This window comes from Megascapheus bottae, chromosome 16, assembly GCF_031878675.1.
Source record: "Megascapheus bottae isolate mThoBot1 chromosome 16, mThoBot2.hap1, whole genome shotgun sequence".
Lineage (NCBI taxonomy): Eukaryota > Metazoa > Chordata > Mammalia > Rodentia > Geomyidae > Megascapheus > Megascapheus bottae.
In genome coordinates this window covers 54556668-54580778 of record NC_143524.1, presented here as the reverse complement: position 1 = coordinate 54580778, position 24111 = coordinate 54556668, and the positions used below count along the sequence as shown (strand labels likewise).

Sequence of the window (24111 nt, the reverse complement as noted above, 5' to 3'; positions counted from 1 at the left end):
CTAAGCCTAAACTATTATAACTGCCGGCCCAAGTAATATTGTGAAAGTTCTCAAAATTATATGCAATGTTACCATCTGGAAGAATGAATAACAAGTCTTACAGAAAGTCAAGCTAGTTCAGTAGAAAACACACAAAGAATTCATGTCTTTTATGTGTCACATATTTAATATAAACCCTCGCAACAAATTCAGGAGAAATAAAAATCAAAGTCCTCAAAAAACAAAAAAAATAGTTAACTTAATCGCCAAATAGTCCCTATCATTCCAAACGTTGTTTTAATTTTTCTTTTTTCCTGTGCCAAAGTATGTTTTCCACGTGTTTAACTAGAGGGATGGGCTACATAAACCAGTCTGTCCTGTTGAAATCTGAGAAGAGCGGTGGAAGGTCTTGTGCAGGAGTCCGGGGTTGGGGGGGTGAATGGGGGACCGGCCAGGCAGAGTCCCCCTGGGGCGGGGTCAGCCTTCCCGGCAATCCAGATAATTCCCTCTTATCCAATAGCAGATCTGGGCGTATTTGAGGGGAGTGATCCGAACGGCCACGTTGAAATCCTGCGGAGAGCCGTTCACGTCCACCCACTGGTGCCCCGAGAAGATGCCGATGACCTTCCGCTCCCACCGGCGCTGGGGCGTCTTCCACATCCGCACGTAGACGCCCGAGCCGCTGGCCCCGGGCTGCGCGTCGCAGCGCTGGTACAGCAGGTCGTAGGTCTCGTCGTGGACGCGGCAGAAGCGGTACACCAGGTTCCCCGGGCGGTCGTTGTCGTAGCCGGAGAAGTGGATTCGACCCCCGGGCAGCTGCTTGGCGGCGGGGCTCACCCCGATCTTCATGAACGGCCTCTTGTGCGGCTTCTTGAGCTCCAGCAGCGCGTAGTCGTAATCCATGCCGATGTCGTTGGCGTTGCCCTTGATCCAGCCTTTGGGCACGTGCGTGCGCTTCACCCGGATCCACTGGAACTTCACGGACTCGGGTGGGGCCGGGCTGGAGCTGTTGGAGGCCCGGCCGTGGCCGTCCCTGTGGCGGGCCTTCAGGAAGCCCACGCGCAGCTTCTGCGTGCCTTTCACGTAGGTCTGCCCGTCGTGGATGCAGTGGGCGGCGGTGAGCACGTGCTTCTCGGCCACCAGCGTGCCCGTGCAGCCCGTGGACAGCTTCACCGACGTGGAGAACGGGTAGTTGAGGAGGAAGTCCTTCCCGGAGATGCTGAACCTGCTGTCGTAGCCGTAGATCTGCCGCTTCCTGCGGGCCGGCCTCCTCCCCGCTGCGGGCCGGGCCTCGCCCTGCGGGGCCCCACCACGCGCGCCCAGCACGTAGATGCCCACGCGCGTCTCGGTGCGGCTGCCGTTGGAGTAGAGCGTCTCGTACGCCAGGTACTGCTTGACCTCTTCGTACGTGGGCAGGGGCGCGCCTTTGTGACACTCGGGTCCGCAGAAGGACGACACCTCCAACTTGGCTTCTTCAGCCCCGAAGTCCGGCTTGGCTAAGGGGAGGGTAGACTGAGGCAGGACCACGGGCAGGCGGTAGGCCGGCCAGGTGGGTTTCCAGGAGTCAGCGTGGGGCGTCGCCTGCCCAGCCACGGTGAGCAGGAGGAGGAGGAGAAAGAAGACGAGTCCCGGAGGCCCCGCCATGCTGAGCACCAGTCGTCTGGGGAAGCAAAAACAAGCAGGTCAGGAGAGCAAAAGGCCCCGGCGACAGGCCAGGCGTGGCTGCCAGGAGTCGGTGTCCACACAGCCGTCCTCGGACAGCGGCCTCACTCTTACATTTTTTAAAATTTTATTGTTGGGGTGATGTACAGAGGGGTTACAGTTACATTCATCAGGTAGTGAGTACTTATTGAACATTGTTACCCCTTCTCATGTTTTTCTCCCATTTTCCCCACCCCCTCCCACTCATCTGGTTTCCCCCCCCCCCACCTGCCCATTTTCAAGTACATAGATAAACGTACATATACCTGGTACCAAAGTCAGATAACAACATAAGATAAACATGAAGGGGCAAAGAAGAAAAAAAGAAATAGCTTCACATAGTACATTAAAAACAATAATCACAAAGAGAAACCTCTTGTTTCCGTATCCTGGAGTTCCTTTCCTTAGCCTCATCCTATATGGACATATCCACATAGCTTTTTTGAGCTACAGCATTCTCTGTTAGGGGAATCCTAAATACATACTAATGGTTACAAATGGGGGATTGTTACAAAAAGTTACAAATTATTATAAATGCCAGTTCTGGGCTTGAACTCAGGGACTGGGCACACTGTCCATGGGCTTTCTCAAGGCTAGTATTCTACATTTGAGCCACAGCACCACTTCAGGCTTTTTCTGTGTATGTGGTACTGGAGAATCAAACCCAGGGCTTCGTGCATGCTAGGCAAGCACTCTATCACTAGGCCACACTCTCGGCCCCATATTTGGAAGATTTTCAGGGCAACTTTTCATCTATAAAGTAGGCCTGAATGACATATTTTATGGAATAAGCAAGGCATCAAGGGGAACAGTTAAACCGTGGCTGAGACTCTTCCTGCTTCCACATGAGGGGAAATATGGGAGCACGCCTTGCTTTAAATTTAGGTAAGTATTTACAATGCTATATTTAGTTCCAGAGAAAAACAGGCCTCTAGTGATCAAAATATTCCCTTTGGGTTTGGACTTTTTTTTTCTAAATTTTGTTTTATTATGATACTTATGTGCTTGGATTATGTTGAGTACTAACAAGATCTCTGCCAAAGATCAAAAGCTATAATTCTGCATCAGGTACATCAGGCATTGTAACATTGCATCAGGTAAGATTAGTCATGAATTATGAATTTCTAAATATTAAAAATCATGCTAATTTTTTTCGAGTGGCCACCTGGGTTTTCAGGTGATCTAGTGCCTTAAATTCGGAGCTTTGCTGGATGGAGGATGGTGAGATTGTGTGATTCATGGTGATTTTAGAGGGGTGAGGTGCGAGCTCTGACAAAGGCATAGCAATCAGAGGTGTGAGGCACAAAGGAGGGGTTCTGAGAGAGGGAATGCATGAGTTGAATAAAAGTCATGTAACTTAACGGAGACAGAAGGGGACACTTAGTTGTGGGAGCCACAGTGTGTGAGACTGCATGGAAATGCGCATCTGGGTGCGTCAGCTCCAGCTTCCACTTTGTGCAGGAGATGAATGGATCAAGAAAATGTGGTATACGTACACAATGGAATTCCAGGCTGCCAGCAGAAAGAATGACATCATCCCATTCATAAGGAAATGGAAAGACTTGGGAAAAAAAATCATAGCAAGTGAGTAAGCTGGAACCAAGGAAACATAGACTCCATGGTTTCCCTCATTTGTAACAATTAGTATATGTCTAGGATTTTCCCAGCAGAGGATCACAATAGCTCAACAGTTATGTACGTATGACCATATAAGATGATGCTAAATGAAATCAACTCCAGAATATGGGAACAAGAGGTTTTTCCTTGTGATTGTTCTTAATGGACTATGTGAAGTTATTTCTTTTTTCTTCCATTGTCTCCCCTATGGTTTATCCCCTATTGTCACTGCAACTGATTCTGGTACCTGGTGTATTGTATATACATTTATTTGAATTAAGGAAGAGAAGGAGAAAACAAGACATTGAGACAAAGGATAAAGGGTGAACCAGCATAACAGAGATATTCACAAGGCAACATATTGGAAATGAACTTTCCAACTTATTTATTGGTGGGAGGAAGTGGGAGAAAAAACATAGGAGAGGGTAACAATGTTCAACAAGAAATGTACTCACTACCTTACATATGTAACTGTAACCTCTGTGTACATACCCCTGACAATAAAATTAAATTAAAAAAAAAAAAAAAGAAGGGGCTGGGAGTTTGGCCTAGTGGTTAAAGTGCTTGCCTAGAATGCATGAAGACCCGGGTTCGATTCCTCGGTACCACATACATAGAAAAAAGCCGGAAGTGGTGCTGAGGCTCAAGTGGTAGAGCTCTAGCCTTGAGAAAGTCCAAGGACAGTGCTCAGGCCCTGAGCTCAAGCACAGGACTGGCAAAAAAAAAAAAAAAAAAAAAAAGAGTGGGGCAGAGTGGGTGCGAGAAACAGTAGGCTGGATCCGATGATGCTGGGCTCTGTGTATTAAATGCACAAGTTTGTATTCTATCCTGAAAAGAATCTGGAGGAAGCTATCAGTCACCCTCACAAGAAAAACAACAGTGTTGAAGACTGAAAGTACCATCACTGGTATTTAAGCCTCAGTGGGCTCTGATTGGCTAGATATTCGGGTAGGACTATTCCATCCACCACTGTGCAGCCACGAACCAAAAGTCTCAAGTGGCTAGTGGAGGCAAAGTAGAAGCAGCAGTGATTTCCTTATTTCTATTATCTTCTTCTCAGAGGTTTGATGCTTCTAGGTGCCTATGCTTGCTTATGTCTTTACCAGGAAACTTTCCTGAGTTGGTCCCGTTCTATGTGCTAATCTTCAATTCAAAACATCTACACAGTATATTTCTAAAATGTGTGTTTCTCTCATTTGAGGCTCTTTCAGCTCTATTCTATCTCTTGAATTCCACTTCTGTCAAGGAAAATAGGAAGGGGAAAGACAGGAATGAGGCCAGGAAAAAAACCAATTCTTCCTGGACAATGGTAGCTCATGTCTGTAACCCTAGCTATTCAGGAGGCTAAGATCTCAGGAACAGAGCTCAAGCTCAAACCCCAGGACTGGGCACACCTCCCCCCGGCTCCAAAAACAAAAAAGCAAACCAATTCCTTGGTATTTATTAATTCCTTGACACTTCAATTCTTTACATCTTTCTAAAGAAGAATCCCTGGGCTCATTTCTGGAGAAGAAATACGTTTAATTTCCTTCCTTCCTTCCTTCCTTCCTTCCTTCCTTCCTTCCTTCCTTCCTACCTTCCTTCCCTCACCCTTTCCCTTCTCTTCCCCCCCCCCCCCCCCCGTATCTGCAGGTATTAAGGTTTGAACTCAGGGGCTAGGCACTTTTCTTTTAACTTTTTCTGATAAAGGACAGCACTCTACAATGGGAGCCATATCTCCACTTCCAGCTTTTTGCTGGTTAATTAGAGAAAAGTGTCTTATGGATTTTTTCTGCCTGGGCTGGTACAGAACTTCAGGCCTCAGATTTAGAATTGTAAGTATGAATCGCTAGTGCCTGGCTAATGATTTCTCTAAGTCTGCAGAGTACATGGATACAGGCACACAAATGTTTGTGTGTATTTATTGGGTTTTGCCAAGATTAAAGGTTCTAAGAGTAGGAAGGGCATGGTGGTACCAGTAGAATCCTTCCTCCCCTGCAATGGAAATGTGGCAGTGGGATAATCTGTGAGGCATGGATCTGTGCCTGATTGTGCCATCTTCTGGCTGGGGACCAGCTCTTGAGCTCATCTAGAGTTGGAATAGTCTTTTCTCTATGGAAGATGCTATCTAAGTGACTGAATGCCCTCTATACTCCAGAATCATCCTCTAGTATGACATGAACTCAAAGGAATGAGGTGGCTCCTACATATTATATCAGGCTAATTTCTTCCTCCCTTTGACTAATGTGGAAATGTTCATTCTGCTAACAGTGAGCACATGTGTTACACTAAATTTTGTTTCAGCTTATCTTTAAAAAAAAAAGAAGACACAATCCAGAAGTCCAAGCTGCCAACTATCATGTTTTTAAAATACGATTCTTGGGTGAGAGGTGAGATGATGATATGTTTTTACTGTATTTATCCTAAGTGATATTTAATATCTTCAATATGCAGGAAGAAATGATGGGCTGGTATTATCTAGAATACAGATCTTCAAATCCCAAATCTGAAATTTGTACACTGGTTGGGTTCTAGGAGTAAAGAGTTTGAATTACCAACTGTATAAAAATTATTATTATCCCCTTCTCTCCTCTTTGTGCTGGTGCTAGGGCTTGAATTCAGGGTCTCAGGGACTCACTTGGCTTTTTTTCCCCCTCAAGACTTGCACTCTACCATTTAAGCCACAGATTCACTTCCAGCACTTTGCTGGTTAATTGGAGATAAAGTGTCTCACAGACTTATCTGCCCAAGCTGGCTCCTCAGTGCTCAGCTATGGTTACAGTGCCTGATTTAGCTTTATCTTTTTTTTTCTTCCAAATTTGAAATAGCCCAATTGATAAGGTTATCAGGATAGAGAATAGCAGGAAAAAAGTCCAAAATGAGTATAAATACATTTTAAAGATTCCATCTAGGAACATTATCTTAATGAGTAATTCCTCTCAGGCAGACTCTAACTTCAGTTTTCCCAAATGCTTTGCCTACACAGTGAATCCCTGTTTATTTAAATTCTTTGAAAGGCTGTGGAGTATGCTCCATTTCACAAGTGCTGACTTTTTGTTTTTGGTCTGTCTTTGGAAAAGAAACAATGTCTTTAGAAATCAGTTCATGAGAGGTGCAGAATATAGAGTGGTGGCCTAAAGCACTGGTCAGAGAGCCACAATCTTTCACCCCACATTCTCACCCCAGCCACTCAGGACAGAGATTCAAGTTTTCTTTTGGCAAAATGACAGATGGTGGCAAGAACTTTCGAGATCACTTACAAATCACAGAATGCTAGTCAAAAAGTCTACAGAGGGCAGGAGGGAAATGGGGACAAAAATATGAGAAGGGGTATCAATGTGTGAGAAGTAATGCACCTACTACCTGGAAAATGTAATTGTAACCCCTCTATACATTACCCCGCTAATAAAAAAAAATATAAAAAAAGAAAAAGAAAAATCTACAGAGCCTAGTGGATGATAGATGGCTACTAATTCAGAATCTTTACGTCTTGAACTCTGGTCATCTAGCCAAGACTGAAGAAGTCAGCCATCTGTGAGAAAAAGATTGATAAACCAACAGGGCAAGGTAAAGCTTTCATTTGTTAGGACCAAATGTTTGAATACATCAGAAGCACGTGTGTGGGGGGAATGCGGTTAGGCTTGGATTCAGGGTATACGTTCTGTCCTTTGCTTTTTCACTCAAGGCTGGCATACACCACTTGAGCCACAGCTTCATTTCTAGCTTTATGTAGTTAACTGGAGATAAGAGTCTGGTGGACTTTCCTGCCAGGCTGGCTTTGAACCATTCAGATCTATCTCCTGAGTAGCAAGAATTACAGGTATGAGCCACCAGCACCCAGCAGAAGCACTAATTTCTCTATTAACTCATGGGAGTTAATGTCTTGACACTATTTTGTCTTGGTTAAAGTTTATGTCTGTGAAAGTTTTAAAATTGCATGCTAAAAGGTTGATATTCACATGTAGAAACAAATGCACATTACTTTTAGAAAGTCTTCTAGACTGGTAAAGGCTTCAAATACCTGGTCAGAAACAGACAGAGTTGTGTGCTATCAAACCTTTGAGATGTGACCTGGCTTTCCTTATGGTTCATTCTCCTTTATCAAATGTGAAGTAGAAATCCTCTGAATAGCAGCCTAAACCAGATGATCTCTTTGACTCGTCTTCCCAAGTCCAGGATTCTCTAATCTTATCAGATCAAAAAAGTCTGGGTTGGGGACTAGATTGCTTATAAGGTCTGCCTTGATGTTTATTGCTCAAGAGTTTGCTGTTGGAATGATAGAGGTGTAGGGTCAAAGGACAAGAAAAAGTTATTTAACTGGGAGATAAGACTTCCATGATCAATGACCAATTTGGAAAACAAAAACAAAAACAAAAGCCCATAAAACATTCCAGCAGAAAAACAAATACATTCCAGCAGAGAGCAATTTATAGACTAGGAGGAGCCAGGGATGGATGGGTGTGACTGCAATCAGGAGAGATCATGTGGAAAGAAGGGTGACACACCCTATTAACTAGGAAGGGTTTTCTCTGAGGACTATACTTCATTCACATTAACAACATGAATGACTGTGAGAACACTGCATTAATTTCTCAACTGATAATAGGTTTCACTAGAAACAAATAATGATTGTTTCTAGCTTTCTACACTCTAGGTTAGCCTTAAATTGATTTAATATAGACATTTCAGGATGAAAGAGAGTGTATTAATGACATTCGTGATCTCACAAATGGAAAGATAACACATTAGTTGCAAAAATTTAATTTCTTTGTCATACTTACAAATAGCTGTCTAGAAAACTCTCGTGTGTGTATGTGTGTGTGTGTGTGCACCCACATATGTGTCAATACTGAACAGTGCTCATCATTAGCTAGTGGCACTCTACCAGTGTCACACCTCCATTTCTGGCATTTTGCTGGTTAATTAGAGGTTGGAGTCCCAAATTTGTCTGCCCGGGCTGGCTTTGAACCATGATCCTCAGATCTCACCCTCCTGAATAGGATTACAAGTGTGAGGCACCTGTTCCTAGATCAAAACTCCTACTTTTGAAAAGTTATATTGTGAGCCAGGAGTGTAGCAAAAAAAAAAAAATTACATTGCCAGGAACTGGCAGCTCACACCTGAGATCCAAAGGATCATGGTTCAAAGCCAGATTGGGCAGAAAAGTCTGTGCGATTCCATCTCCAAAACAACTAGCCAAAAGCTAGGTAGCAAAGTCTGTGAGACTCCGTTTCAATAATAACCAACAAAAAGCTGGGCTGCAGTGTAGATTAAGTATAAAGCACCAACTAAGCAAGGAAGCCTAGCAAGTGTAAGGCCTTGAGTTATGACCCTAGTATTGGCCAAAACAAAAGAAAGAAAAAAGATCTGCAAGATATATCCTAAGTATTTCTATTGGTGGATGAAGAAGCCTTTACAAGATAAAGATTCCTCATATCCATACATTTTTAAGGTTTCCAACAGTGTCTTTATGCATCACTTAATCTAAATGGCAAAGCAGAATGGAAAATAAAAGGAGGCGATTTTTTTTCACCATGCTCAGTCATAGAAAAGCCATATTTCTATCCTAATTCTGGGTATCTGACTCATAAGAGGGTTACCCATTCCATGTTCCACCAGGCAAGATGAGCCACCATCTCGTCCAGTGTCTCAAAACAGTTATACTTTTTTAGTTCACTAGCATTCCATCAGCTTGCTAATGACCTTATAGCAAAGGGACTTTCCCATGCAAATAATAATCTCTCAGGAAACTAAATCTGAAGGAGACTGCCCTCTCTTGTTCAGCTCTTCAAAGCTGCAACAACACTGGTCTCCTCAAGAGGGCCAGTGATTGAGCCATTTAACTCCTCTACCACACAAGTACAGGGAGGAAAACTCAGTCCTTTGGACATCTATTCTCTATTGCATCGAGTATGAATTTCTGTGACAACTGAAAGTTGTGTACTGAAAGATGGTGTAAGAAGATGCCAGTTTGGGGTACCATTTGGAAGGACAGCAAAGGATCTGCTAATCACATCTGAGGCTAAGGATTCTGAGCAGCGAACTCATGCTAATTCCTAAAGCCAATGCCACAAAAATGAAAATTTGAAATCCTCTTCAGCCCAACTTGGCACTCATTTTTCCTGAGTCATAGAATCTGATTGGGCAAAACAGACCCAATCGCATCACAAGTTAGGAATGACAATTTTGTACAGGAAACCAGAGGACACTTACAAGTCCAGCAATTCTAAATACAATGCCATGCTCCAAGTTTCATTTCCATCTACTAGGTTTTAGACAAAATGACCTACCCCTATGATCCTGAGACAAACCTGGCAGCAGAAAAAGAACAGAGTGCATAAAACTGTCAATGGTGAGACTATGGGAAAGAAACTCCCTAGAGTCAGAAAGAATTACAGGGGAATAAAGAGTTACACATGAATAAAAATCCTAAAGGATCTGTGAGAGGTGTGTGGGGAACCTGAGACTATTAAATAGGGGCACACCGGGACCAACAATGTTCTCAGACGCTAATGGGCACTTGGCACCCCATGGACAGGAAAATGCACCCACATTCACCATTTATCTGAATAGTAGTCCGAGTTACATAAGTAAGTTACTTTGGAAAAAATGTCCCCTTCCCATTTCAGGCAAATTACAGCATAGCAAGTTCCCCATTGTCTTTAGGCAATTAAACAAATGAAGTACAAGTTCCTTCATATACTGATGCGTGTATAGGATCATAAACACTTTCAGTAAATAGTGGCTTCTGTGACACTTTGTTTCTTTTCCCTTGCATCTCCCAAGAGATTTCTTGAAAGGTAGGTATGTCTCATTCACTTTCCAGCATGGGCTAGCTTTGAACCTCAGTCCTAGCTACAGGAGGCAGAGGTCTGAGGATTGAGGTTCAAAGCCAGCCCATGCTGGAAAGTGAATGAGACATATCTCCAATTAACCAGCAAAAAGCTGGACATAGAGCTGTGATGGAAGTGGTAGATTACCCGCCTTGAGTAGAAAGAAAGAGCTAAGAGACAGTGTCCAGGCCATGAATTAAAGCCTAGCACCTCCACCCCCAAGAAATCCTATTTGCGCAGGACAGCATTTAAAACGTTACAAGTAGATTTTAACAAAATGTGCAATAAATATCCCAATATTAATTTGCTTTATGGATCTGGACCACACTTAGCCTATCAATCCAAAACTCTTCCACAGAGCCACATGTAGACAATTCTAACAGGGGCTACATGTCCTAATGACAATACAGAGACCCCCAGAAGTTCCATAGCAGAAGCAAGCAAGCCCCACGGAACCGCCTAGAGCTTTCCACCAACCCCAGGCTGCTTCTGAATTCCTCTGGGTGTTACCCCGCTGTGTAATAAAACAGGATTTAAAAAAAAAATCAGCTGCTTTTTCACGAGATGCCTGAAAACACCCCCCCCCAGCCCCCCAGGGGAAGAGTGGTGTTGCTTGATCTAAGTACATCTTCTCCCTCTCCTTAAGTACATCTTCTCCTTCTCCTTTGGAAAGTTCTCCACAACTTTCCCTTCGAAGTTGACTTGTTTGTTAGACGCCTTCACGTTGGAGAAGTTATCTTACTTCCAACAACTTGCGGATGGCTGGAGGGTTCACTGAAGGATGGGCAGGTCACGGCCTGCGCCGGGCAGGGCGCCCAGCCTCCCCCTTCCCCCGGCTGGCCGGCCTCGCTGCGCCCCTCAAGGTGTGTTCACCACCACCGGCCCGGGTTAACGATTAACCTTCGGAACGTTACGGGACTTCAAGGAACCCGGGTGGCCCGCGTGCGTGCGAGTGTGCTTAAGTGTGTAAGGGGCAGTGGCGCTGTCACCCCTCTGTCCGGTGAGGGACAGCTTGCCCACCCGGCACCCCGCATCCAAGACCGCAGTTGCAGAGCCTATCCGGCTGCGCGACTCGGCTGACCCTGCGCCCGAGTCTCCCCCGGGCTCGGCCCGCCCTGGACCCCGCATGGGAGCCGGGCGAGGGGTCCCCAGCACCCGCAGCACCCTGGCTCGCGCCGCCCTTTGTCCCGCTCTCCGGACTCGCGCACCGCCCGGGGCCGCCCCGCGCCCCACGCCCGCACTCACCCGCGCGGAGCAGCCCGCCGGGCCGCGGCTCGCAGCGCCGCTCAGACAGGTGTGGGCGCGGGGAGGGCGCGCGCGGCTCCCATGCCTGCCCCGCCGCGCCGCCGAGTGCCAGCGCGCAGACGACCAACGCCGGCGGCCGGGCCTGCCCCCGCCCCGCCTCCGGCCCCGCCCTCGGCCCCGCCCCCAGCACCCCGCCCCCGCCCCCGGCACCCCGCTCCCCCCTGGACACCGCCCCCCCTCCCCACCCGCAGGCCCGACCCGGCCGCCGCCCGCCGCCCGCCTCCAGCCCGGCCGGGGCCACCGCCCAGGGACCCCGGGGCCCCGAGGCGGGGCGGTCCCCCGCAGGTGGCCCTGGCGACATGCCACACGCGGCAGATCTCCGCCTCTCCGTGCCAGCCCGGCCCGGCTCGAGCGCACCCGCCCTAGCCAGGGACCCGCACGCCGCGTGGGGCTGCCCTGCCTGGAGTCTGAGGCCACCTTGCCAGGGCATACTGTGACTCCAGGCCGCCCTCCTGCAGCCTGGAACCAGGGGTGCAGGCCCCGCCCGGTGCCTCCGGAGCACCTGAACCGATGGGGGACACGAGCTGGAACTCTGTGCAGGTCCCCCTCGAGAGCGCAGGACTGCATCCACTGTCCCCAGGGGGCGAAACCATGCCCTCTGCCCCCCCAGACACCCAGTTCGTTCCGCACAGCAGGGTCTTGGCACCAGCCTCGCCTCCTGGTCCAGATCACCTGATTTCTGAATGCAAAGTCAGGGCTTTGCTATTCTCTCCCAAACACAATGAAGGAATAGAGAAAGAACACAGACTGGCATCGATTAGGAGCCTGCTGTGAATTAGAGCACAGGACACCCTGGCTACTAACTCATGGTTAGGGCTGCAGGTTTGCAGAGATTTAATCTAGCTCAAAACCACACAGGTGTTGAATACCCAGGCAAGATTTTCACCGGGGTGGTGGTGGTGGTGGTGATGGTTTGTGTGTGTGTGTTTCTGTCAAGAGCCTGGCGTTTAGTTTTTCTGTCCAAGCCTATTCTTGCAGTGTCTAGCATTCAAGAATTGCACACCAGGGTGTTAATGACATGCCTAATGTATTTCCCTTAGCAATGGCTTTGACATAGAAATGTCCTGAGTGCTTTATTAGGATGTTTCTCAAATATCAAGGAAAGTGGTATTATCTACTATCTTCAGGGCAAACTTTTCTTAGATCTCCTTAGATTTGGCTGACATTTCCTTTGAAAGTAAGTACTCTGTGAATATAAGGATCGACATAAGCGCAGACATAAACTTCTATTACAGTGTTTAAACCACTGAAAAATAAAACCGAAATGAATCGATGAATTGTATATTAAAGTTCACTTCCAGACAACAAAAAGTGAATGAGTCTCTCATGTGCCACATGGACGGCTCAGCTGCGTTATGTTTTCATGGTGATGGTGGTTTAGCCTCAGAATGAGTGAGATATCCTCTGTTCACTTCAGTCCTTCTTTTCTCCCTCATCTTTTATTCACTCTCCATAATTGTGATATTTGTCTCTCACCTGAAATGTGAAAGCTGCTTTTGCTAAAAAAAAAGGACTGAGTACTTAAAGATATCTGGTGGATGAGTAAACAAAAATAAAGAACTTAGTATCACTCTCTTCCTATCAAGTCCGTTCTCCAATTTTTTTTTCTCTTCTTTGAGGCAGGGTTTCATTACGTAGTCCAGGCTGGCCTCGAATTCAAAATCACCCTGCAGCTGTCTCTAAATGCTGGGATTCTAGATGAGCACTGTTTTACTGGGCTCAATTCAGAGTCACCGCTGAATGTAGATAGATGGATCATTTGAGAAATACTTTGTCTAAGGGTATAATAATAAAAGGTTAACTTACCCTATTGTTCATTGGGAAAGATCCATCCCTCCCCCCACTCTGGTCCTTGAGCTTTCTTGGCAAATCAAGCATCTTCACACTACTTAGCATGAGACCCAGATCAAGCCAGGATGGGCACTGGAGATGAAGATGCTGGTCGCAGGAGGGACTCAGCAGTTCCTGAATTAAACCACTGCCCTTTAGCCTGCCAAGGACAAGTAGGATGCTTTGCACAGGAAAATATCTTTTTAAAGCATCTTCATGATGAGTAGATTCTTCATAATCAAGGGAAGCCTGCACCCAATCTCTACTCCAATCATTGTGAACTCCCTTTTGTTCTCGGTTAAAAAAATTGCCTGCCTTTTAGTTGTGTGTGTGTGTGTGTGTGTGTGTGTGTGTGTGTGTGTGTGTGTGTGTGTATGTGTGTGTGCGCGTGTGCTGGGGCTGGAACTCAGGGCCTGGGTGCTATTGTTTAGCTTTTCTACTCAAGACTCCGCACTCTACCATTTCAGCCATGTCTCCACTCTGGCCTTTTGCTAGTTAATTGGAGATAAATGACTCACAGACCTTTTCTGTGTGGGCTAGCTTCCAACCACGGTCCTCAGATCTTCGCCTCTGAGTAGCTAGGATTACTAGTGGTCAGGCTCTGGTGGTACCTGTCCTTGCCTGTCTTACCATATGTGCTTCCATGCTGTAAGATGTGTAAATCTGAATCAAGGCTGTACAAGGTACTGTTTCAGGGCCTGTTGCTAATTATCCATAACTCTTAGAATGTCTTTGTCATGGCTACCTAGACATAGGGTGTATGTTGGACTTTGAGAGGGATGTCTTGTGTAAAGAGCACTCTCCTTATATTATGCCTAAATTCTGCTTTATTTTTTATCTTTTATACTTTATCCTCAGGGATTAAGGATGGCAGGGACTTTATTGTTTCTTAAAAACAGTTCAATTTCATAGTGGTAATTCTCGAATACTTTTTATATGCATGGCAATTGAGTGGTTAAAATATATTTGGAGCTAGCTATCAGTGGTTTCTGCCTGTAATGCTAACTACTCCAGAGCTGCCACCAGGAGGATTGTAGTTCAAAGACAGCACGGGGTTCAGCACATAATAAATTTTAAATTGGATAGCTGGGCACAGTGGCTCACATCTGTAATCCCAACTGCCTGGCAACTAGACATCAGGAAAATTATGGTTCAAGCAAACCCGGGCAACTGGTTTGGGAGATCCTATCTCAACAAACAAGCTGAGTATGGTGATATTTCATGCATATCACTTGTGATTCCAGCTATGAAGAAAGTATAGATTGAACTATGGTTCAATCTGGCCCCAGGAGAAAAATGAAACTGTATTAAAAACTAATAGAGGGGGGAAAGGGGGCTGGTGGTATGGCTCAAATGGAATTTATAGTCCTCTATGTTTTCCTAGAGAGCTCTTGCTTTGCTGTTGTTTTTGTTTGTTTGTGTGTGGGATGGTGGGGGGGCAGTCTGGAGCTTGAACTCACAGCCTGGACACTGTCCCTGAGCTTTTGTGTTCAAAGCTTGTGTTCTACTGTATTGAGCCACTGCTCCATTTCTGGCCTTTTGGTAGTTCATTGCAGATAAAGAAACTCACAGACTTTCCTGCTTAGAAACCATCATCCTCAGAGCTCAGCTTCCTGAGTAGCTAAGATTACAGAGTGAGCTGACCACACCTGACTTTAGAGAGCTCTTAGTATAGGTTCAATTTTTATATAATAAATGATTGAACAAATAAATGAATAAAGTTATAATTAGTTTAAGCCAGATATATTAGTGGCTTGTACCTGTTATCTTAGTTATTCATAAGGTTGAGATCCAGAGGATTGATGTTTGAAGCCAAACAAGGCAGAATAGTCTGAAGGACTCCATTTCCAATTAAACAGAAAAATGTTGGACTGGAGTCATGCTCAAGTGGTACAGTGCCAGCCATGACCAAGCAAGAATACTAGGCCCTGAATTCAAGTCTCACTACTGTCAAAAAGTTTCTATTAGTTTAGATCACAAACCATTTGGTTGCTTATTAGACACACTAAGCATGTAATTTTACCCCAGGTTTCCAAGTTTCCAATATTTTCCAGGATATAACTCCAAATTTCTATTTGATGTCTATTTAACATTATTTCTTTACAGGTCATGTCAGTCCAATAACTGTGATCTATACTCACAATTCACCACTTGTGCTGTGACTTTATGATAGCATTCCAGTGTCAAGCATCCTGATTTCTCACAGATTTTCTGAGCAATTTTTCAGAGCAAGATCTGTATTTACCTGCCAATATCCCCTCAACTCTCTTGCCAGGGTATCTGACAGGATCATAGAATCCTACAGGACAAATTGTATTTCCCAAACTCTATTTCTTCCTGACACTTGAAAGATGTTAACAGACTGTGAACACAGATTAGTTGAATATGTACATTAGTGCTTCCAATTCTCTTAAGTCCTGAGTAAAGAAATCTAGTCAAGCATATATATTTAAATTACTCAGTCTTACTAGATAGTGTAACTTCCTCCTCCCCTCTCCTCCTCCTCTTCCTCCTCCTCCTCCTCTTCCTCCTCCTTCTCCTCTTCCTCCTCCTCCTCCTCCCTCCTCCTCCTCCTCCCTCCTCCTCCTCCCCCCCCTCCTCCTCTTTTTCCACAAAACAGTAGGATTCTAAAGAACACAGTTTAGTACCCTCCCTAAGCTTTCTTTTCTTCTGGTCCTGACTACTCAAGTTCTCAAAAAGTAGAGCATCTTTACCTTGATATCTTTGTTTATATTTGAATGGATAAAAAACACTTCTTCTATCCATTAAAAAAAAAAAGAGGCCTTAGCTGGGCACTGATGGCTCATGTCTGAGATCTTAGCTATTCTAGAGGTTGAGCTCTGGAGGATCACAGTTTATGGTCAGTCTCAGCAGCTCAGGAAGAAAAGTTGAGACTTCATCTTTAAAGTAACCAATAAATAAAAAGGAATAGCAAATAGACACATGAAGCAATGCTCAACATTTCTTGTCATATAAGAAATGTGAATCAAAACAACTTTGAGATTCCACCTAACCCCACTTAGAAAAACCCTTATCAAGAAATATAACAGCAACAGATGCTGGCAGGGATGAGAACAGAAGGGAAGGCTACTACAATGACAAAGGAAGTGTAAAATTCTTTAACCACTCTGGAAAGCAGTACGTAGGTTCCTCAAAGGACTGAACATAGAGATGCCCTATGAGCCATCAATCCCACTTTGGACATTTACCCAAATGCCTCTAAACAAGATCAAACTAAAGCTATCACAACAACCATATTCACTGCAGCATTATTTAGCATAACTAACATATGCAACCATCCCAGATGTACCTCAGTAGATGAATGGATCAAGAAAATGTGGTACACAACACAATGTTGTCATCAGAAATAATGACATCGCTCCATTTGTAAGGAAATGGAAAGACTTGGAGAAGTCATATGAAGTAAGCCAGAATCAAAGAATCATAGACTCAAATGTGGCCATCATTTGTAATAACTAGTACATGTCTAGGATTTTCTTAGCAGAGGATCACCATATGAGATGGTAAAATCAAAATAAATTCCAGGATATGGCAAAAAAATAAAGTAACCAATAAAAATCCAGGCTGAAGGTATGGCTCAAGTCATAGAGTGTCAGCTGAGTAAGAAAGCCAGCTGAGTATGTGCCAGGCCCTCAGTTGAAATCCTAGTACTGTAAAAAATAAAAATACTAAAATAAGCCAAGCACTGGTGGCTCACACTGGTAATCCTACTTACTCAGAAGACTGAGGTCTGAGGATTGTGGTTCCAAATAGCCTAGGCAGAAAAACCCATGAGGTTTTTATCTCCAATTAACCACCAAACAGCTAGAAGTTGAGATGTGGCTCAAGTAGTAAAGTACCAGCCTCAAGTGATAAAAGCTAAGGGATAGCACCCAGACCCCGAGTTCAAGCCCCAGCACAAAATAAAATAGAATAAAACAGTAAAATGATAAAATATCACATCTTATAGAAAGTATTTTAATTGGTCCTTCATTTTCCTCAGCAGAAACTTTCTTCAACAACTTTCTCATGACTTTTATCATAAAATTATCAGTTTATAGTTTCTTGCATTACTAGTGAGTGATGAGTTTGCATCTCTGGTCTGTACCATTTTAGGCAGCATCTATCACTCAGGAGCTTGGCAGGAACTCACTTCACTTAGATTGGTCCAAAGAAAGAGCCATTAACCAGGTGCCTCACCTATGACAGCCAGAATACAGAGGGCACCTAGAATACAGAGACTGTGGGCAGCCATCTTTAAGTGGCATGCTCTCTTGAGGCTGAGCCAGGCGAGCAAGCCCCATGGCATCTATTGCCAAGAGAGGTGCAAAATTGCTCTCCAAGGAGGAATGGTGTGGGAAAGAAAGTTCTGCCCTCGTCTCCCATTCTTTCATCCCCTGCTATCACAGTCAGCTCACAAGGAAGCTGGGTTGTTCCATGCTCAAGGACCAGTCTCCTCCCTGGCACAGGGTGGGCACCGGGCAATCAAATAAACAGCACACTGGGAAAACCTGGATTCTCCTGTTCACATTGGGGTTGGGGTGGGGCGTACTGGTCCTTCCTCATAGGCTTATCCTGATGATATTGGAAAATAGGCCAAAAAATATTAACATGTCACACAATGCCTGAGTCTCACGTTACTTTAACTACTCATTTTGAGTATTGTTATAACAGTGCTATGAATAGCCTTGAGTATAATAAAAGGCAGTTGAATGAGGAATCATATATGGCTCCTATTGTGGTTCTTACAAAACCACCCAGTACTAGGAGCAGAAGGGTGGCAAGTAGACGGGGAAGCTGTGGAGGGTTGCAGATTTGGGCCAAGGTTAAAGGAAAGCTGGTCTAGCTGTGGTGACTCATTAATCCAAAAACAAACTTGAGACATGATTTGCTGCTTTAGGCAGATGGTTTCAACATTTCTTAGCCAAAGCCTGACACCTGTAGGTTTCCTTTTACTTCTGTTCAGGTGAGAGTTACTGACAAGCCAGCTTGTCCTGAGCACTCTACAGCCATTGCAGGAAATGCCAAAGATTTGTCACATTTTGATGTATAGGCAATTTGCTTCCTGACCTGTGTCATTGCAAACATCAGAGCACCTGGCTGGGCTTGCTAGCTTGCTACACAGATTAAGGAAACAGCAAGAATAATCATGTTTTCACTTCAAAGAACACCAAGAAACAGGAGGGGGGCTTTCCTGCTTGGATCAGAGTGGTCCTTCTCAGCGGTGTGTCTGAGAAGTCCCTCTCTAGTAGCTGGACTTACCGCATGAGGACAGACAGACAAGTCACTCGGTCCCTGACTCCTGGAGTGAGATGTATGGAGAGTGACTGCTCTGGGGAGCCCGTCACTAAATAGAGTCAGTGAAGGTCACCTTGGGATGAAGTTCTGTGCTGACACCAGCAGCTGCAGGTGGGGACTTCCTTCAAGAAGGAGTGACCTTCTTATCTGGGTTTCCGGCAGACTAAATTTAATGAGAACATGACCCCTAGATGCTGTGAGATCTGTGAGTAGGTGCTCAACTACTCATGCCTGCCCCCTGGGAAAGCAAAACATAAAAACCAAACTATTACTATACAGCTGCCTCTGCCCCAGGCTTCATGCTCTCCTCGTCCACTTGTCCTTGGGCTCTCTTGCCGATCATGCTGTGTTCTGCTATGTTGTGTCTCTACTCAAGGTTGGCTGGAACCCTGATTGAGCAACTGCTCATACCAAGAATGAAGAATAATCTCCAGCCAGTAGTAGGCTCCAAAGAGTTGTAAATCTTATGCTGGCAATGAAAGTGGATTTCCCCTACCAATGGGACACCATTCAAAATGACGATTGGTCTGGGAGTATGGCCTAGTGTAGAGTGCCTGCCTAGCACACATTGGGTTTGATTCCTCTGTACCACATACATAGAAAAAGCCTGGAGTGGTGCAGTGGCTCAAGTAGTAGAGCTCTAGCCTTGAGAAAGCCCAAGGACAGTGCTCAGGCCCCGAGTTCAAGCCAAAAAAAAAAATGACACGAGGTGTGTGTGTGTGTGTGTGTGTGTGTGTGTGTGTGTGTGTGTGTGTTGATACTGGGGCTTGAACTCAGTACCTCAAGCTCTCATTTGTTTTTCTCACTCAAGACTAAATCTCTACTCCTCATGTCACACCTTCGATTTGGGCTTTTTGCTGGTTAGTTGAAGATTAGATTTGCTGGATAATTAAATTTGTCTACCAAACTGACTCTGAATCTTAATCCTTGCATCTCAGCTTCCTAAGTAGCTAGGATTGTAGACATGAGTCTGTCTGTTTGTGTCTGACTGACATAGTATTTTGTGTTTTAGTGAATATTACGTGGCTCTAATATATGACGATGTAGAGAATCTAGGTTACTTATACTATGATCTCATAGTTACGTACTGGACCCTTTCTTTATCATCTGTATTGCTTTCTAAGGCTTCAGTTATGCTCTGAAATTATGCTCTGAAATAAAAGTTTCAGAAATAAGCAGTTTATAGCTTTTAATTGCATGCTATTTGTGAGAACTGTAGTGAAATCTGGTGCTGCGCCACTCTGGGACATGAATCATCTCTGTGTACTGCACACTGTATATGCTATCTTCCTGTTAGTCACTTAATAATTATCTTACTTATTAGCACCACTGTTTTGGTATCACAGCTCTTGTATTCAAGTACCAATATATTCAATTAATAGTGGGACGAACAAGTGGTCCTAGAGCAGAGCAGTAGTCATGCTAGCAACTTTTATATGCTTCCTTTAAATGAAAAGTAAAGGTACAATAAAATCTTTTGAGAGAGGGCCAGGAGTTTGGCCTAGTGGTAGAATGCTTGTCTAGCATGCACAGAGACTCGGCTCCGATTTCTAGGTACTGCATACATAGAAAAAAGCCTGAAGAGGTGCTGAGACTCAAGTGGTAGAGCTCTAGCCTTAAGAAAGTCCAAGGCCGGGCTCAGGCCCTGAGCTCAAGCCCAGGACTGGCAAAAAAATCTTTTGAGAGAGGAGAGAGAACAAGAGACTATGTTCATCTAGTTTTCATCATAGTATGTTGATGCAATTGTATTATTTGATTATTATCATTGCTAATCCCTTACTGTGTCTATTTTATAAATTAAACTTTATTATAGGACTGTGTATGTGTAAAAAATAGAGTATATATGGGGTCTGCGACCAAGTCTTGTGGCGTTCATAGAGCTCCTCTAATTAGCACATTGGTAAAGTTAGTTTATCTCAGCTACCTTCTCTTTCAGGGAAAGAAATGAAAAAGATCCTTCCTTGCTTCTTTTCTTTCTCCCCCCATACACAATGCAATAAAATAAAACTATTAAATCCTTTAAAACTTTCTGCAGGAAAATTAAAAACAAATAAATGACAAGCCTTTGATTTGTGAGACTATTCTTTGAAGACTTGATTGTTGACTTCAAGGCAAATTCCAGTCTTGGTAAGTAACCCCCAACCCCAGCTCCAATTCACAATTTTATTATCAACCCTTTCATCCTCTGCCCAACCCTGCCCAATGATCTGTATGCTTCAGGGAAATGAAGTTCACTCAGAGGTTGGGTATCCTTGATCGAGGAATTCACCTTTGTATTCTTTCTTTCTTTCTTTTTTTTTTTTTTGCCAGTCCTGGGGTTGAGCTCAGGGCCTGAGCACTGTCCTTGGACTTTCTCAAGGCTAGAGCTCTACCACTTGAGCCTCAGCACCACTTATGGCTTTTTTCTATGTATGTGGTACCGAGGAATTGAACCTGGGTCTTCATGCATGCTAGGCAAGCACTTTAACCACTAGGCCAAACTCCCGGCCCCACCTTTGTATTCTTTCTAATGCCTGCTTGATTAGAGAAGAAAGGAAAAATGAATCAATAAAATTGTTTTGTGTTATGATCTAAAAGTACATATAGCACTGATACGGTTGGAGTCCATTTGAACAAAATGGCCTTTAAAAATTTTTTATTAAAGATTTTATTAACATTGATTTTTACATCATATTTCAAATGACATTTTAACAAACAAGTATTCAAGAAGGGAATCTATATAATCACTGGCACATAGATTTTAGAACATAATTAAAATTAAGCTGAGGGTTTGTAGATACAACAATGGCCTTTAAAAAAAAAATGTGTGTATGCTGGTACAGGAGTTTGAACTCAGGATCTCTCCCTTTCCTTGGCTTTATCACCCAAGTCTAGCTCTCCAGCTCTTGAGCCGTATCTCTAGCTCAGACTCTTGCTGGTTAAATGGAGATAAGTCTTCTGAATTTTCTGCCCAGCCTGACTTCAATCCATGATCCTCAGATCTCAGCCTCTTGAGTAACTAGGATTAGAGTTATGATCCACCAGCATCTGGCTAGTAATGGCCATTTTTAACTCACTATGGGCCAAGCCCTTCTTACATTTTTTTTTTGCATTTGACCAAATAACCATGAGCAATAGGAACTCATATCAAAACAGTAAAATCCCCATTTGAAGGGTTAGAGAGGAAATTGGGACCCAGGATCTGTTACTCCATATTTATGTATCATTACTTCCCATGCATTCAAGTAATTGGAAAGCCCACTACACATCAGCTTATACAGCAATGAGGAAATAAATTACCTTCCATAGGAAGAAGTTCAAGGACAGATGAGGCCCACTCCAGGCTCTAGTTTTGCTTCTGTTGGCCTGTCCAACAACAGGTTAGTATGTTGGCCCTATCCTTAGGCTTGTTGAAAGATGAAGGGAGAAATAACAAAGGCTTTATACAATTATATTCTGGAGAAATTTAAAAAAAAGAGCTTCTATGTATAGTCTTCTGGGAGCAAGAACATTATACCACTCCTTGGGTCTCTCCTCACATCGCTATGGCTGGAATTCAACGGTTATAAGCCCTTTGCTAAACCAATTACTGGCAATGAAATAAAGTAATCTTGATTGATCCAAGTAAGTAAATGAGTATTGTAGAATAACTGGAAGAACTTAATACTAAGGGGAGGTATGGCCAAAAGTCCTAGGTTTTAATTCTGGTTTTGATATCTACTTAGCAATGGAAATTTGCTAGCCAACTTCACAGCAGCTTACTTTTTCTTTATTGGTAAAACAGGGCAGATGATATCTGCCTACTGATCTCAAAAGGAGTATTTTAAAACAGCAATGAGGTAATGTCTATATAAGCAGTTTGCAGACATCGGCTCACTATTTAATGTATGGGATTGCTCCTTTTAACATGATTTAATAGAACCGTTGGTCATAAGACACTCGATTGTATTTATATGAGCTACTTGATCTCATCAGCAGCATAATTTAGAATTTCCAAGAACTTTAATAGCCCAAGCAAGAATTCTTCAGAACTGGAACTGAATTAAGATGAAGACAGGTGGATAGAAAATGTTTTGGAGAAAGAATCCATGGGTCATTTGAATTGGTCTTGAGCCCCTGGCACCTGCGCTCACGTCTATAACCCTAGCAATTCAGGAGCCTGGGATCTAGAGGATCATGGTTTGAAGTCATCCCTGGCAGAAAAGTCCATGAGACATCATCTCCCACAGATTAGTAAAATACCATACTGGAGACATAGCTCAATTGGAAGAATGCCAACAATGAATGATAAAGCTGAGTAAGAATGTGAAAGTTTGAGTTCAAGCTCTTGTGCTGACTGGGGGTGGTGGCAGTTAAGAAAGGAAGGAAGGGAAGAAGGAAGAAAGAAATAAAGGAAAATAATCTAATTGAGGAGGGGAGAAAGTCTTGGAATTAGGTGTAGTCTCACAACTTTTAGTCCCCAGGGCTCAAAAAGAGTCATCAAGATCTGTACTTTTAGTCGGGTGTGGTGCATGAAATCCTAGCTACTCAGGAGGCTGAAATCTAAGGATCATGGTTCAAAGCCAGCCTGGGCATGAAAATCCATGAGACTCTTATCTCTAGTTTAACACCAGAAAAATGGAAAGTGGTGCTGTGGCTCAGGTGCTAAAGCACTAGCCTTGAGCTGAATAGTTCAGGGACAGTGCCCAGGCCCAGAGGTCAAGCCCTTCAGCCAAAACCAAAACAAAAATAAATCAAAAAACATTCTCTACTGCTCAGGTCTTCTGAGCAGCACCTAGAGTCACATGCATTTTCTGAGGATTAAATCTGGAAGAGGAAGATTATCCTTTTTATCCCTTCCCACACACATCCTGAAGTCTGATCCCATTGGCCAGAAAGGGTCTTTGCATACTCCAGATCCTGAAACAAGCCCTATGGCTATGAAAGGACACTGCTGACTGGATGATAACTTCCTCTGGTCTTTTATTTCCGGTAATTGTCTTAATCATTTGCTCATAAAGATAGTCTAACGCTAAGCTACTATAAAATGTTGCCTTGAGGACCCACACCAGATTTCATTTTGATGAATTCTTATTAAGCAGATGACACTGATTCAGAACAATGTCTTCTTATTCTACTTCATTAACTGCCATCCATTTTTAGGGCGAGTTTCTTTTTTTCCATATATTTTTTATTGTAATGAATAGAAGGGTTACATTATATTCGCCAGATAGAAGGTGCATTACTTCACAAACATTGATACCCTTCTTCACCTCTTGGTCCCCTCCCCTCACCCCCGCCTCTTATCTTGATTTCCCCCCTTCCCTATCCAATTTCAAATAACCAAATACGCAGGTATACGATATATCAGATAACAAGGTGAAATACTGTAACAATATGAGATAACCAAGGGACAAAAGAGATGAGAAATAACATAGTACATTAAGGACAACAATCACAAGCTTGCAGCTTTTCAATACCATGTAATAATACCTAGTAATAACACAGCTGGATTTGCTACTAATGAGAGTCAAGACTGACCTTGTTAGTTTCAGAAGAGTCCTAAAATAAGCACAGATGTTAATAGGCACATTGAATCTCTCTTCTCCAT

At 43.9% G+C, this 24111-nt stretch overlaps 1 protein-coding gene across 1 annotated transcript; it reads right to left on the bottom strand.

The window, feature by feature from the left end:
- Window positions 1-366: 366 nt before the first annotated feature.
- Prss23 (serine protease 23) lies at window positions 367-11465 on the bottom strand. Its single transcript, XM_090348587.1, has 2 exons — window positions 11355-11465; window positions 367-1639 (listed from the first exon to the last, which is right to left on the bottom strand). Exon 2 carries the CDS (start codon window positions 1621-1623, stop codon window positions 457-459), a length of 1167 nt encoding a protein of 388 aa, XP_090204713.1. The 5' UTR covers window positions 1624-1639; window positions 11355-11465; the 3' UTR covers window positions 367-456.
- Between the last annotated feature and the right edge of the window lie 12646 nt (window positions 11466-24111).